Genomic DNA, 12,980 nt, shown 5'->3' with positions numbered 1-12,980 from the left:
ATCTGGCCTCAGACACTTAACACTTGCTAGCTATGTGACCCTGGGCAAGTCACTTAACCCCAATTGCCTCACCAAATTAAAAAAAAAAAAAAAGAGTCATTTCTAGGGGGCAGCTAAGTAGAGCAGTGGATAAAGCACCAGCCCTGGATTGAGGAGGACCTAAGTTCAAATGCAGCCTCAGACACTTGACTTGTACTAGCTATGTGACCCTGGGCAAGTCACTTAACCCCAATTACCCCGCCCCCCCCAAAAAAAAGGCAACTCTAATAATCAACAATTTTTAAAAATAACTACTTTGTGGGGCAGCTAGGTGGCGCAGTGGATAGAGCACTGGCCCTGGAGTCAGGAGTACCTGAGTTCAAATCCAGCCTCAGACACTTAACACTTACTAGCTGTGTGACCCTGGGCAAGTCACTTAACCTCAGTTGCCTCACTAAAAAAAAAACAAACAAACAAAAAACTACTTTGTGCCAGGTATTGTGCCAAGAACTGAAAATACAGACAAAAATGAAAAAATCCATGCCCTAAAGAATCTTAAAGCCTTTTGCACTATCTATTTGAAGTCAAATCACTGACCTATCAGTCTTGTGATTAATAGGAATAATAATCCTCCTCACTGTCCTCTACTATCCTTTTAGCATAAGTAAGATATACCATCAATGGTAGAGCTTGTACTCTAGGATGTAGGCACTATTAATGATCCCCATTTAACGGCTGAGGAAATTTAGGATAACTGCATCATATATCATCAGAGACATGTATGCAAGATCCTGAATTGGTTATCAGGGATTAGCTAGGAAGCTCTTCTTTAAGGATATAAAGGAATGAAGCTAAAAGTCATTCAAACCAATGTTAATTGCCTTTCCCTATGATTTATTAATCATCCTGAGTTCAAAGCTGTCGTCAACACTATCTGCGTGACCCTGAGCAAGTCACTTAACCCTGTATGCCTCCATTTCTTCTTTCACAAAATGATCTAGAGAAGGAAACGGCAAACCACTCCAGCATCTTTGCCAAGAAAACCCCAAAAGGGTCACAAAGATACAACTGAAAAACACTTATTAATATTAAGTAGCAGTGTTAATAAGCTAGCAATTATATAATATATATTAATAGGCAATTGTAGTGCCTATTATATGCCGGGCAATATGCTAAGTGCTTTTACATTGTCTCTTGATCCTCACAACCATCCTGGGAAGTAAGTGCTAATAATAGTCTCTATTTTCCAGTTGAGAAAACTGAGGCAGACAGAGATTAAGTGACTTACCTAGGATCATATAACTAGTATGTGTCTGAATCTAGGTTTAAACTCAGGTCTTTTTTTTTTTTTCCTGGGCAGTGGGGGTTGAGTGACTTTCCCAGGGTCACACAGCTAGTAAGTATCAAGTGTCTGAGGCCAGATTTAAACTCAGGTCTTCTTGACTCCAGGCCCAGCATTCTATCCACTGTACCACTTAGCTGCCTCTATATATCTTACACCCAATTATATCTACCTGCTCTGTGACTCTAGAGTGAGAATGCTCTCTTGCCTTGTCAGCTCAGAATTTTGCATTCCTGTGCTGCCAGACTTGTCAGAGAATCTTTGAAGCCCACACTTCAGTGTCCTGCTGAGCTACTGACTGTCTGAGTCCTTTGATTTCCAACACAGACCCATCAAAGGAATATGGAATATAAGGAATATAGCTCAGGTGTTTTCAGAGATATAACTGTCCTTTGCCTTGCCGCAGATTCATCAGCACCCATCCTTTTGTCACTCCTTACTTAGTTCAGGATTTCATTGATTCCTTATAGGCCTCTAGGATAAAAGATAAACTCCTCTGTTTGACATTTAAAGACCTTTATAGTCTGGCCCCAGACTGTCTTTCTAGACAGCTTTCACATTACCTCCTTCATACGCTTTGCATTCTAGACAGACCGGCCTGTTTGCTATTCCACAGACCTAATATCCATCTCCTTCCTCCATGCCATCTCCTATGTTCCCTATGCCCTCTACCTCTTGGAGTCCCTAGCTCACTTCAAGGCCCATATTAAGTGCTACTTTATCCAAAAATCTATTCCAGATCCCCCCACCCCCACCCCCGTTAGTTCTTTCCCTGTCCCCAAGAAATTACCTAGTATTTTCAGTGTGTGCATTGTATATTCCTTTATGTGGACATGTTGACCCCACCCCAGCTCCTTATTGGCAAGAAGTATTTCTTTTTTGTATCCTTAAGACCTTGCAGAGCGCCTGATATGTAGCAGGTGCTCAACAACTGCCTATGGAGTTACAGAGTAAAATGCTAAATAAACTAACTTTGAATATATGAGCAACAAATAAATGACTTTTTTATTTCAAAAGCCATTGCTGAACTCAGGGATAATTTCATCACTAAACACTTAACTGCTCACTTTCCCTAGGGATCCTTGCTATTAAATTAGCAATCCACCCTCCTTCCACTCCCTCCTCCCTTTCCCCTTTCCCAGGGCAATGTGATGTGCAAATTCAGGTGATAGAAACAACTCATATCCCCCCTCACCCGCCTTGTCTTAAAGTGCATTTTGTTCTCTATCTAGGGTCATTTTATCATGTCTCCTCCACCACAGACCTAGAAGGTTATTGGTGCACCCTGCCCTTTTAGCACACCTTGGGGAGGTAGCTACATGGTTCGGTGGATAAAGTGCTGGGCCTAGAATCAAGAAGACCTGAGTTCAAATGTGACCTCAGATGCTAGAATATGTAATCTTAGACAAGTCACTTAACCTCTGTTTGCCTTATTCTACTGGATAAGGAAATGGAAAACCACTCCGTTATCTTTGCCAAGAAAACCCCATGGACAGTATGGTCCATGGGGTCATGAAGAATCAGACACAACTGAACAAGAACAAATCCACATTTTGGTTTCACTATTCCCGGTTCTTTCATGCTGTCCAAGAGATTCTTGTTTGTTCTTCAGTCATGTCTGACTCTCCAAGACCCCATTTGGGATTTTGTTGGCAAATATATTGGAGTGATTTGCCATTTTCTTCTCCAGCTCATTTTTACAGATGAAGAAACTGAGACAAACAGGCTTAAGTGACTTGTTGAGGGCCACATAGCTAAGTAAGCGTCTGAGGCCAGATTTGAACTCACAGAGATGAGTCTTCCTGATTCCAGACTTGGCACTATCCACTGTACCACCTCATTTCCCCACCTAGTACATAGTAGGTGTTTAATAAATGGGTATTGATTGATTGATAGTGCCTTTCCTCTTTTAATTATTTCTTATTTTTCCCATAAGTAACTTATTTGTGTCTATTTGTTTGCTGGTTGTTTCAATAGTTTGTGAGTTCCTTTTGGGGGGCTCTCTTTTTTGTATCCATAGCACTTAGACCAGTGCATGGCACATACTAGTTGCTTAATAAATGTCTGTGGATTGTTAACTGACTTTAGAGCAAATAAAACAGAAACCCTGTTGCCCTGCCTCTTAATTTTTGTAAATTATTGGATGTTACTCAGTTATCTACTGGAGTATTCTGATCCTGATTCAGAGATCCTCTGATTATTTCTTTTCTCGTGGTGTACTTTCATCATCTCCTCAATCCCCCTCTCCCCCATTAATTGCCTTTTATTGTTTCTTACCCTAGAAATGACTTCTTTAAAACCAGAGGAAGAAAAAATCCCTTTTGTTGATATATTTGATGAGGATGAAACCGAGAGAAACTTTATGTTGTCTAAACCTCTCTGCATCATTGTATTTGGGAAACCAGTAAGCTATCATTTCTGAATTTCCATCTGATATACATTTTGTTTATTTTGCAATATCATAATCCGTAGAAGTTGTCTGATAAGCATGAAAATGTACAAGTTTTGTTGGATTGTTTTTTATTAGACTGCTTATAATTTTATTCATATGAATTCAGTCTGAAATTATTCTAGCCAGTAAAGTGGGCCACTCTTTTTGTATTTGTTTTAATACTTGGAAAGTTTTATTTTGCCCACAAACTAGAGAATGATTCATTTTATGGAAAAAAAAATTGGTATATCTGGGTTTCAGCAAGACATTTGACAGACTCTCTCATGATATCCAAGTGGACAGTATAGCAAAATGTGGAATGAATGAATAGTATATGTGGATTCAAAGCCTCTTGTTCAATCATACCTAAAGAAAGTTAAGTAGTAGATTAACAGCTACTTGGAGAGAGGTCTCTAACCAGTCAATTAGTCTCTCAGTCTCTGTCTCTTTCTCAACCTCTCTCTCTGTCTCTTTCTCTCTGTCTCTCTCTGTCTCTGTCTCTCTGTCTCTCTGTCTCTCTGTCTCTCTGTCTCTCTCTCTCTCTCTCTCTCTCTCTCTCTCTCTCTCTCTCTCTACCTGTTCAACATTTTCATCAATCTCTTGGACAAAGATATGGCTGCAATTTGTATCAAATATATGGTCTATGTTTAAGTGAAAAGGCTACCTATTTCATTGACAAAATAAAGATCTAAAAAAGATCCCAATAGTTTGGAGTGATGAGCTACGATTACTTAAAACCTTCTAAGACTGTTAGTGTGGTTACTCCCTGGGCTGATAGAGGTCATAGCCTCTCTTTGGCTTAGTAGAGAGTCTACAAGAGTCTCTGGGGCTGAAAAATTGATCCTTCTAAGCCAACCTGGTGGTAGCTTCTTTTAATTTAAGTAGGCTGATCTTCAGCTAATAGACAAATATGTGAAGTTCCATACAAAAGTTCAATAGGATCTGCCAGAGTTTATCTTTCACTGATTTAGCACTTGAGAACCCAGAATGATCTACAATTTACCCTGAGGAAACAGAGAGCCCTGAAGTGTGACTGAATGATAGTTAGAAATTGTACTTCCCTTTCCTACCCTCCTTTTTTCCCCCAAGGTGAGGAGGGCTTCTTTTTAAGTGAAAACAGGGTAAAAGAAGGTATTGCTAATGAAGACAGAAGAAAAGCAAGGAATATGAATAATAAACCTAATAATATACTATAGATCAGGAGTCTTAATGTTTTCTGACAATGCATCAGGTGAAGCCTATGGATCCCTACTCAGAAGAATGCTTTTAAATTAAATGCATAAAAGAAAATCTATACAATTGTCAAGGAAACTAATTGTTTTGAAATAGTTATCTAATTAAAAAAAAAAAGTTCATGGACCTGAGGCCAAGAAAACTACCTTTAGCTTTCTGTAGTAGATGCAACCCAAAATACACTGATATATTGCATATACTATGTAAAAAAAAGGTTGGAAATAATTTTAATTCTGACAATAATTTTAAAAACAAGCTTTAAAGGTTAGAATATTCACATTTGTATTTTATTTTTATATTTGTTGCATGACTGTTGTACTGATTTTAAACTAACTTACGTATTTTAAAGGGGGTTGGAAAGACAACATTAGCCCAAAAAATATCACAGACATGGAAATGTATTCTTGTTGAAGGTAAATATTATCTATACTGCTATCATAATATAATCATATTGATAGATTTTACACTTCCACTTTGCTTAATTTCTTGTTTGTAGAATTTTAGCATTGGAAAAGATCTTAAAAGATCATTTCATTCATTCCTATATCTCCTGGAAGGATTCTATGTTAATGTACTGGGAAGAAGTTGATATTTTCGTGCAATGACTCACCAAAGGAATTAATGAAATCCTTTCTGAAGGTTTTTAGAAAATAGTAGGGCCAAAATGATGTCATTTTCCTATGCCCACAGCCCAGGTATTTTTTTTAATATATAGTGGGTGCTTAATAAATGTTGCATAGATGTCATCTTAATGACTACTTTGGGAAGGATGTGGTCTTGCCTACAAGTAAAGAGATGAAAGGTATTTTCTTTCCATGTCTCCTCCCGCTCTATAAATCTATAATTCAAAACTATCTCAGATAGAAATGAAATATACAGACATTCATGAGTCTTCTTTTTAAAGAAAAGTATTCCACAACTTTTCTTACAGTATATTTTATAATGTAGTAGTCCTCACCATCAAGCATCATTCTTTATACCTAAATCATAATCCTACCATGTAAGTAAATCCTTCATCTTAATCCCATTTCCTCTTTTTCTATCCTTAGGAAACATGGAGAATAGCTCATCAGTTTCCTCCATGTAATAGTCTTTCATTGATTTGAAGAGTAAGATTATCATTCAGTCTTCTCTCCTCCTGGTTAAATATTACCAAAATCTAATGTCATGTGATTTCTATTTTTTTAGCTTCTTAAACTGTCTTTTTTATGATAGTGTTTGCATGCATGCTGTTTATTCATAAAATTGTTATCATAACACTGAATAAAATCACCACACCTTTTGGAAAGAGATGAAAGTCACATCCCCTCTCCTTTTATTTTTTTTGAGGGGGGGGGTGTTCTTTCTTTAAGTGAAAACATCAATTACCAAACAGTGGCTTTCTAGTCTAGTCTCAAGGCATCTAAATTTGTGTAGAGGCTTTATCAACTGTCTCAACCTGCTTATCTCTAAAACAGGTATATTAATACCATTTTCATCAGTACATGTACCTCTACTGTGATAAGGGCTGGAAAAAAAAAACAGAAGGAGGAGAAAGAGGAAGAAAAACTATATAAGGATCTGACTATAATAATTGATTTAACTAAATATTTTACAGTGGCTAGCCTCTGTCACCCATAAAGGTCTTATCTATCCTAAATTCACCAAGATTACAGAGCTATCCCATAATAGACTATCATCTCATATCTGTCCTCTCCACCCTTTTATATCTTCCATGGAAATTCTCCATTCTGGACTTTTGCCCAGTTTATATCTCCTCCAAATCACTTGGGTTAGTTTATTGATGGTGATATGTGAATGACTTATAGGTAGATATAGAATATGTTGATATATTTAAGTATTCATTAATCAGTCATGTCCAACTCCTCATGATCACATTTGGACTTTTCTTGGCAAAGATACTGAAGTGGTTTGCCATTTCCTTCACCAGCTTATTGTATAGATGAGGAAGTGAGGCAAACAGGCTTAAGGGATTTGCCCAGGGTTACACAGCCAATAAGTGTCTGAGGTCAGATTTGAACTCAGGAAGATAAATCTTCTTGACTTCAGGCCTAGCACTCTGTCCACTGCACCACCTAGCTGCCCCAGAACCCATTGACAAAATAATGCTCAGGCTATTTTATCTACTCATGTATAATGTTTAATAACCATTTTAATACTTGTTTATTCTCCTTCATGATTTTTTTTAGCTCTACCACTTATGGAAGAACATATTGCTACTGGAACTCAACTTGGAATTATGGTAAGCAACTATAAATTGTTAAATTTCTTTGCAAACGAAGAAATAATACATATATATTATATATATATATACACAGATACATAAGAAAGTAATATGTCATATCTCTAATTGCTTTTAGTTGAATGATTTACTCATTAAAGGACAAAGTATTCCAGATGAACTGGTTTTGAGGATGTTACTAGAGAAACTCCACTCTCTGGAAGTTATTCACTTTGGTATGTTTATTTTTATACTTGTCTCAAGTTATCTCAAAATTGCCTCATCTTTAATCCAATAACTTAGATATAATGTTGTGGTAGTCCTATGTTACCATCTTGAATAACTCTTTTGAAGTTGCCCATTTAACATCCTCAGCCCCTTTGAAAATTTTGCTGACAAGATATTGGCAGTCTTTTTTTAAAAAGTATTTTATTTTTCCTCAATTACATATAAAAACAATTTTTAACATTCATTTTAAAAATTTTGAATTCCAAATTCTCTTCCTCTTTCCCCACCCTCTTTTCTGAGACAGTAAGCAATTTGATGTGGGTTATATATGTGCAATCAAGCAAAATATATTTGTGTTAGTCATGTTGTGAAAGAAGACGCAAACCAAAAAAAAAAAAAAGATGGTGGCAATATTTTTTAATGTCTCTGATAGAGGTTTACTACCACCAATAACAACAAAAAGCGTTTATTGAGCAGCTACTATGTATTTGGAATCGCAGTAATAATGATAGCTAGCATTTGTATAGAACTTTAAGGTTTACAAAGCATTTATAAATAATTATCTCATTTTATCGTCACAACAACCCTCAGGGGTGAGTGCTGTTATTATCCCCATTTTACAGATGAGGCAGCTGAGGCAGTCAGAGATTAAGGAACTTGCCCATGGTTACAACAGCTAGTAAGGGTTTGAGGCCAGTCTTTAACTCGGGGCTTCCTAACTCCATATCCAGTGCTTGATCCCACTGTACCACCTACTTACCTACAAAAAGGGCAATAACCTGCTCCTTGCTCTCAAAAAGCTAACATTCTAATAGGAGAGACAACATACAAATAACCCTGTATGAACAAGCTACCATGTAAATGGGTGATAATCTCAGACAGAAGGCACTAGAATTTGAGGGGATCAGGAAAGACCTCTTGAATTAAGTGGGATTTGAGCTGAGTCTTAAAGGAAGTCAGGGAATCTAGATGTGGCATATAGCTGGTGAAAAGGCAAGACTTTCAGAGATGGAATGTCATGTGGGAAGAACTCTCCTCTTGGTCATTCATTACTGAGCATTATGAATATGGGGACTTTTTATTTGAATTATTTGGTTTGGAAGGCATAGCTGTCCCTAGAAAACTTCTCTCCTTACCACCTTATAAGGACATATCCCAGCCCTCCAGTTTTACTCTTTTTAAACAAAATATTTTATTTTTCCCAATTACATGTAAAGACAATTTTTAATATTCATTTAAAAAAAATTGAGTTCCAAGTTCTGTCCCTTTCTCTCTTCTTCCTATATACATTGTATTCCTGGTTCTGTTCACTTCACTTTGCATCAGTTCATGTACGTCTTTCCAAGTTTTTCTGAAGTCCTCCAGCTTGTCATTCCTCATAGCACAATAGTATTTCATTACAATCATATATCACAACTTGTTCAGTCATTCCCCAATTGATGGGCATTCCCTCAATTTCCAACTCTTTGCTACTACATAAAGATATTCTAAAAATATTTTTGTACAAATAGGTCCTTTTTCCCCTTTTTAAAAATTTCTTTGGGATACTGACCTAGTAGTGTTACTGCTGGATCAAAGGTTATAGACAGTTTGGTAGCCTTTTGGGCATAATTCCAGATTTTCACCAGAATGATTGGATCAGTTCACAACTCCACCAACAGTGCATTAGTGTCTGAGTTTTCACATATTCCCTCCAACATTTAACATGTTCCATTTTTGTCAGATTAGCCAAGCTGATAGGTATGAGGTGGGTACCTAGGAGTTGTCTTAATTTACATTTCTCTAATTAATAGTGATTAATAGCGATTCAGAGCATTTTTATATTATATATAACTCTTATTTCTTCATCTGAGAACTGCCTGTTCATATCCTTTGACCACTTATCAATTGGGAAATGATTTGTATTTTTATAAATTTGACTCAGTTTTCTATATACTTGAGAAATGAAGCCTTTATCAGAGATACTTGTTTCAAAAATTCTTTCCCAGTTTTGTTTTCCTTATAATCTTGGTTGCATTTGTTTTGTTTGAGCAAAAGCTTTTTAATTTTATATAATAAAAAATTATCTCTTTTATATTTTGTATTGCTCTCTATGTCTTCTTTGGTCCTAAATTCTTCCTCTGACCATAAATCTGACAAATAAATTCTTCCATGCTTTCTTAATTTACTTATGGTGTCACTCTTTATATGTAAATCATTCCTTAACTTCTTTCTTATTTACTTTTTGGTTAGATTTATCTAGTTCTAAGAGAGGACAGTTAAGATCCCTAACTAGTATACTTTTACTGTCTATTTCCTCCTGTAACTCACTTAACTTATCCTTTAAATATTTCGATGTGATACCACTTGGTGCATATGTTTAGTATTTATATTAATTCATTGTTTATGGTACCTTTTAGTAAGATATAGTTTCCTTCCCTATCTCTTTTAATCAGATCTAATTTTGATTTTGCTTTGTCTGAGATAAGGATTGCTACCCCTGCTTTGTTTTTTGCTTTTTTTACTTCAGATGAAACATAATAGATTCTGCTCCAGCCCTTTACCTTTACTTTGTGTGTCTCTTTGTTTCAAATTGTTTCTTGTAAACAGCATATTGTAGGATTCTGGTTTTTAATCCACTCTGCTATCTGCTTCTCTTTTGTGTATGAGTTGATCCTATTCACATTCAGTTATGATTACTGCATATTTCCCTCCATTCTGTTTTTCCCTGTTTGTTCATTCTCATTCTCTCTTCCTCTCTCCTTTTCCCTCTCTCCTCCTCTCTCTGTTCTCTCTCTCTCTTTCTCTCTCTCTCTCTCTCTCTCTCTCTCTCTCTCTCTCTCTCTCTCCCTCCCTCCCTCTCTCCCTCCCTCCTTTCACCCTGTCCCTCCTCACTACTGTTTTCTTTCTAACCACTGTCTCCCCTAATCTGCCCTCCCTTCTATCAGTCTCACCCCTTTCTTTATCCCTCTCCCTTCCTACTTCACTGTAGAGTAAGATAGATATCTGGGCCCAACTGAGGGTGTATATATTCCCTTTCTGAGCCAGTTCCAATGAGAATAAGGTTCAAGTGATGCCCAACACCACCCCTTATCTTTCCGTCCACTCTAATAGGTCTTTTATGTCTCTTCATGTGAGATAATTTACCCCATTCTTTCTTTCTTCCCTCTTCTCCTAATTAATTTTGTTTTTTTATATCATCCCATCAAAGTCAACTTATATCTGTACCCTTTGTCTCTGTATATTCCTTCTAACTGCCCTAATAGTAATATAGTTCTTAAGAGTTACAAGTATCATTTTCCTGTGAAGGTACATAAACAGTTTAACCTTATTGAATCCTTTATGTGTTCTCTTTCCTGTTTACCTTTTCATGCCTCCCTTGGGTCTTGTATTTGAAAATAAAATTTCCTGTTCAGCTCTGATCTTTTCATCAGGAGTGCCTAAAAGTCCTGTTTCACTGAATGTCCATTTTCCCCCTGAAGGATCATGATCAGTTTTGCTGGACAGGTGATTCCATATTGACTGGTAATTTGATCAGTTTGGGGTGGCGGGGGGAGACTTTCTAGTAGTTGCCACAACTACAAGAGGTCTTACAGCCACTCAGACATGAAATACATACAATAACTCTGATTCTAGAATACCTAGAGCCTCTGGTAGATTTTATAGTTGAAACCAGGTCTCTGAACAGGGTTATCAGCCATATCCCATCAACCCCAGAAAAGGCTAAGCACTTAAGACCTTTGGCTATAAATTATATGAAAAGTGGTACACAGGCTTAAGAACATTCACTCTTCATATTGAACAAACAGAACAGTCTTTGAAATCTAGACATTATCTGGCACTGGTGAAATATAGGGTCATATCACCAATTATAATGCCCTGAACTTTACAGCTACTCAATTAATGCCAATAGGATGTATATTACTATTTTTCACCTGGTTTGAGCAAACATATATACCTCTAGTGCCCAGAACAAGTTAGCTAATACCCTCTCAAGGAAGTCTGAATGCAGGCCACCGATAAGGAAATAAATACTCCTCTTTACCTGTGTTTTGAAAAGCCAGCCCTAACTGGATCTGATCTCAATGATCAGAGTGACAGTCAAAGGAACTATTCTTCAGAAACAGATAAAATTGAAAAGCTAAATTAATAATAGATTTTACAGGACCAGGTTAAGCAGTTGGGACTTTATTCTGTACATAACAGGGATTCATTGTAGATTTGTTTTTCTTTTTTTTTCCCTTTGTCTAAGATTGGGCCCAGATGAAAACAAGGGTCAGGAAGATTATTTGGATAGCAATATGCGGTATGGATCAGAGGAGAGAAAAATTTCCCAGGTTTGCTAGTTGGAAAGGGTGAGACTCAAACAAATATGAGTGTTAGAGTCTTTAAAAAAATAACCTGGGGGTGGGGCAGCTAGGTGGCTCAGTGGATAAAGCACCAGCCCTGGATTCAGGAGTACCTGAGTTCAAATCTGGTCTCAGACACTTAACACTTACTAGCTGTGTGACCCTAGGCAAGTCACTTAACCTTCATTGCCCCACACACACACACACAAAAAAAAAAAAACAAAAGAAAAGAAAGAAAAAATAACCTGGACCCTTAATAACCATCTTCTCTTCCACAAGATTAACTAGGAGGAGAGAATGTAGAACAAGAATTCTTAAACTTTTTTTTTTGTCTTAGATCCCTTTGCAATCTAGTAAAGCATATAGAACAATTCTTAGAATAATGTTTCTAAACATAAAATTAAATAAATAGAATTAAAAAGAAAACTATATGTTAGTGAAAATAAAGATATAATTGTTTTTCCAATGAAAGTTTACCAGTCTCCTTAAATCTTTTGATGGACTCCAAAGTTAAGAACCCCTAATTTAGAATCTCCTTTTTAAAAGGACTTTAAGAAAGGATACATTCGGGGCAGCTAGGTGATGCAGTGGATAAAGCACTGGCCCTGGATTCAGGAGGACCTGAATTCAAATTTGGCCTCAAACACTTGACACTTATTAGCTGTGTGACCTTGGGCAAGTCACTTAACCCTCATTGCCCAGCACAAAAAGAAAAGAAAAAAAAGGATCCATTCTTATGTCTGAGTAATTTAGTTTAAAACTTTTTAAGATACCTCTTAGCCTAATGATCCTAATTGCTATTATAAATATACTTCAAGTCTAAGTTCAGAAGATACATGACAATAAAATAAACTGGTTTCTTTACTAAATTTGAAATAAGCTTCAAATATTCATATAAAAGAATAGTGAGAAAGATTTATGACTTTCTTTAATTTGATTTATGTTATTATCTAAATATTTTGCAAACTACTACTAATACATGTTTTAGAATATTTGTAATAATACAAAAGTTTTAAAGAGATAATTTGTGTTACAGGTTACGTTCTCAGTGGGCTGCCGTCTCTCTCAGAGGACGCAGTGACTATTTTAGAACAGATAGAATTAATTAAAAACCTAAGCTTAAAACCAGATATCATCATTAATATTAAGGTAAGAATCATTATAATCACTTGTTCTTTTAACATTCTGAAATAGTCAAAGGAACTAGTCAGATTTTTA

General features: G+C 36.4%; 1 protein-coding gene across 1 annotated transcript in view; it reads left to right on the top strand.

The window, feature by feature from the left end:
- The window catches only part of AK9 (adenylate kinase 9), a 123,482-nt gene that overhangs the window by 1,874 nt on the left and 108,628 nt on the right, over positions 1-12,980 (top strand). Inside the window, exons 2-6 of the mRNA XM_044004957.1 lie at positions 3,604-3,725; positions 5,335-5,398; positions 7,175-7,227; positions 7,346-7,442; positions 12,799-12,911. Coding sequence (XP_043860892.1) covers positions 3,606-3,725; positions 5,335-5,398; positions 7,175-7,227; positions 7,346-7,442; positions 12,799-12,911 — 447 coding nt within the window. The 5' untranslated portion in view covers positions 3,604-3,605. The remainder of the gene's footprint in view (positions 1-3,603; positions 3,726-5,334; positions 5,399-7,174; positions 7,228-7,345; positions 7,443-12,798; positions 12,912-12,980) is intronic.

Source organism: Dromiciops gliroides, chromosome 4 (assembly GCF_019393635.1).
Source record: "Dromiciops gliroides isolate mDroGli1 chromosome 4, mDroGli1.pri, whole genome shotgun sequence".
NCBI lineage: Eukaryota > Metazoa > Chordata > Mammalia > Microbiotheria > Microbiotheriidae > Dromiciops > Dromiciops gliroides.
Note: the sequence above shows the minus strand (reverse complement) of the source record. Positions and strands in the feature narration are given on the sequence as shown.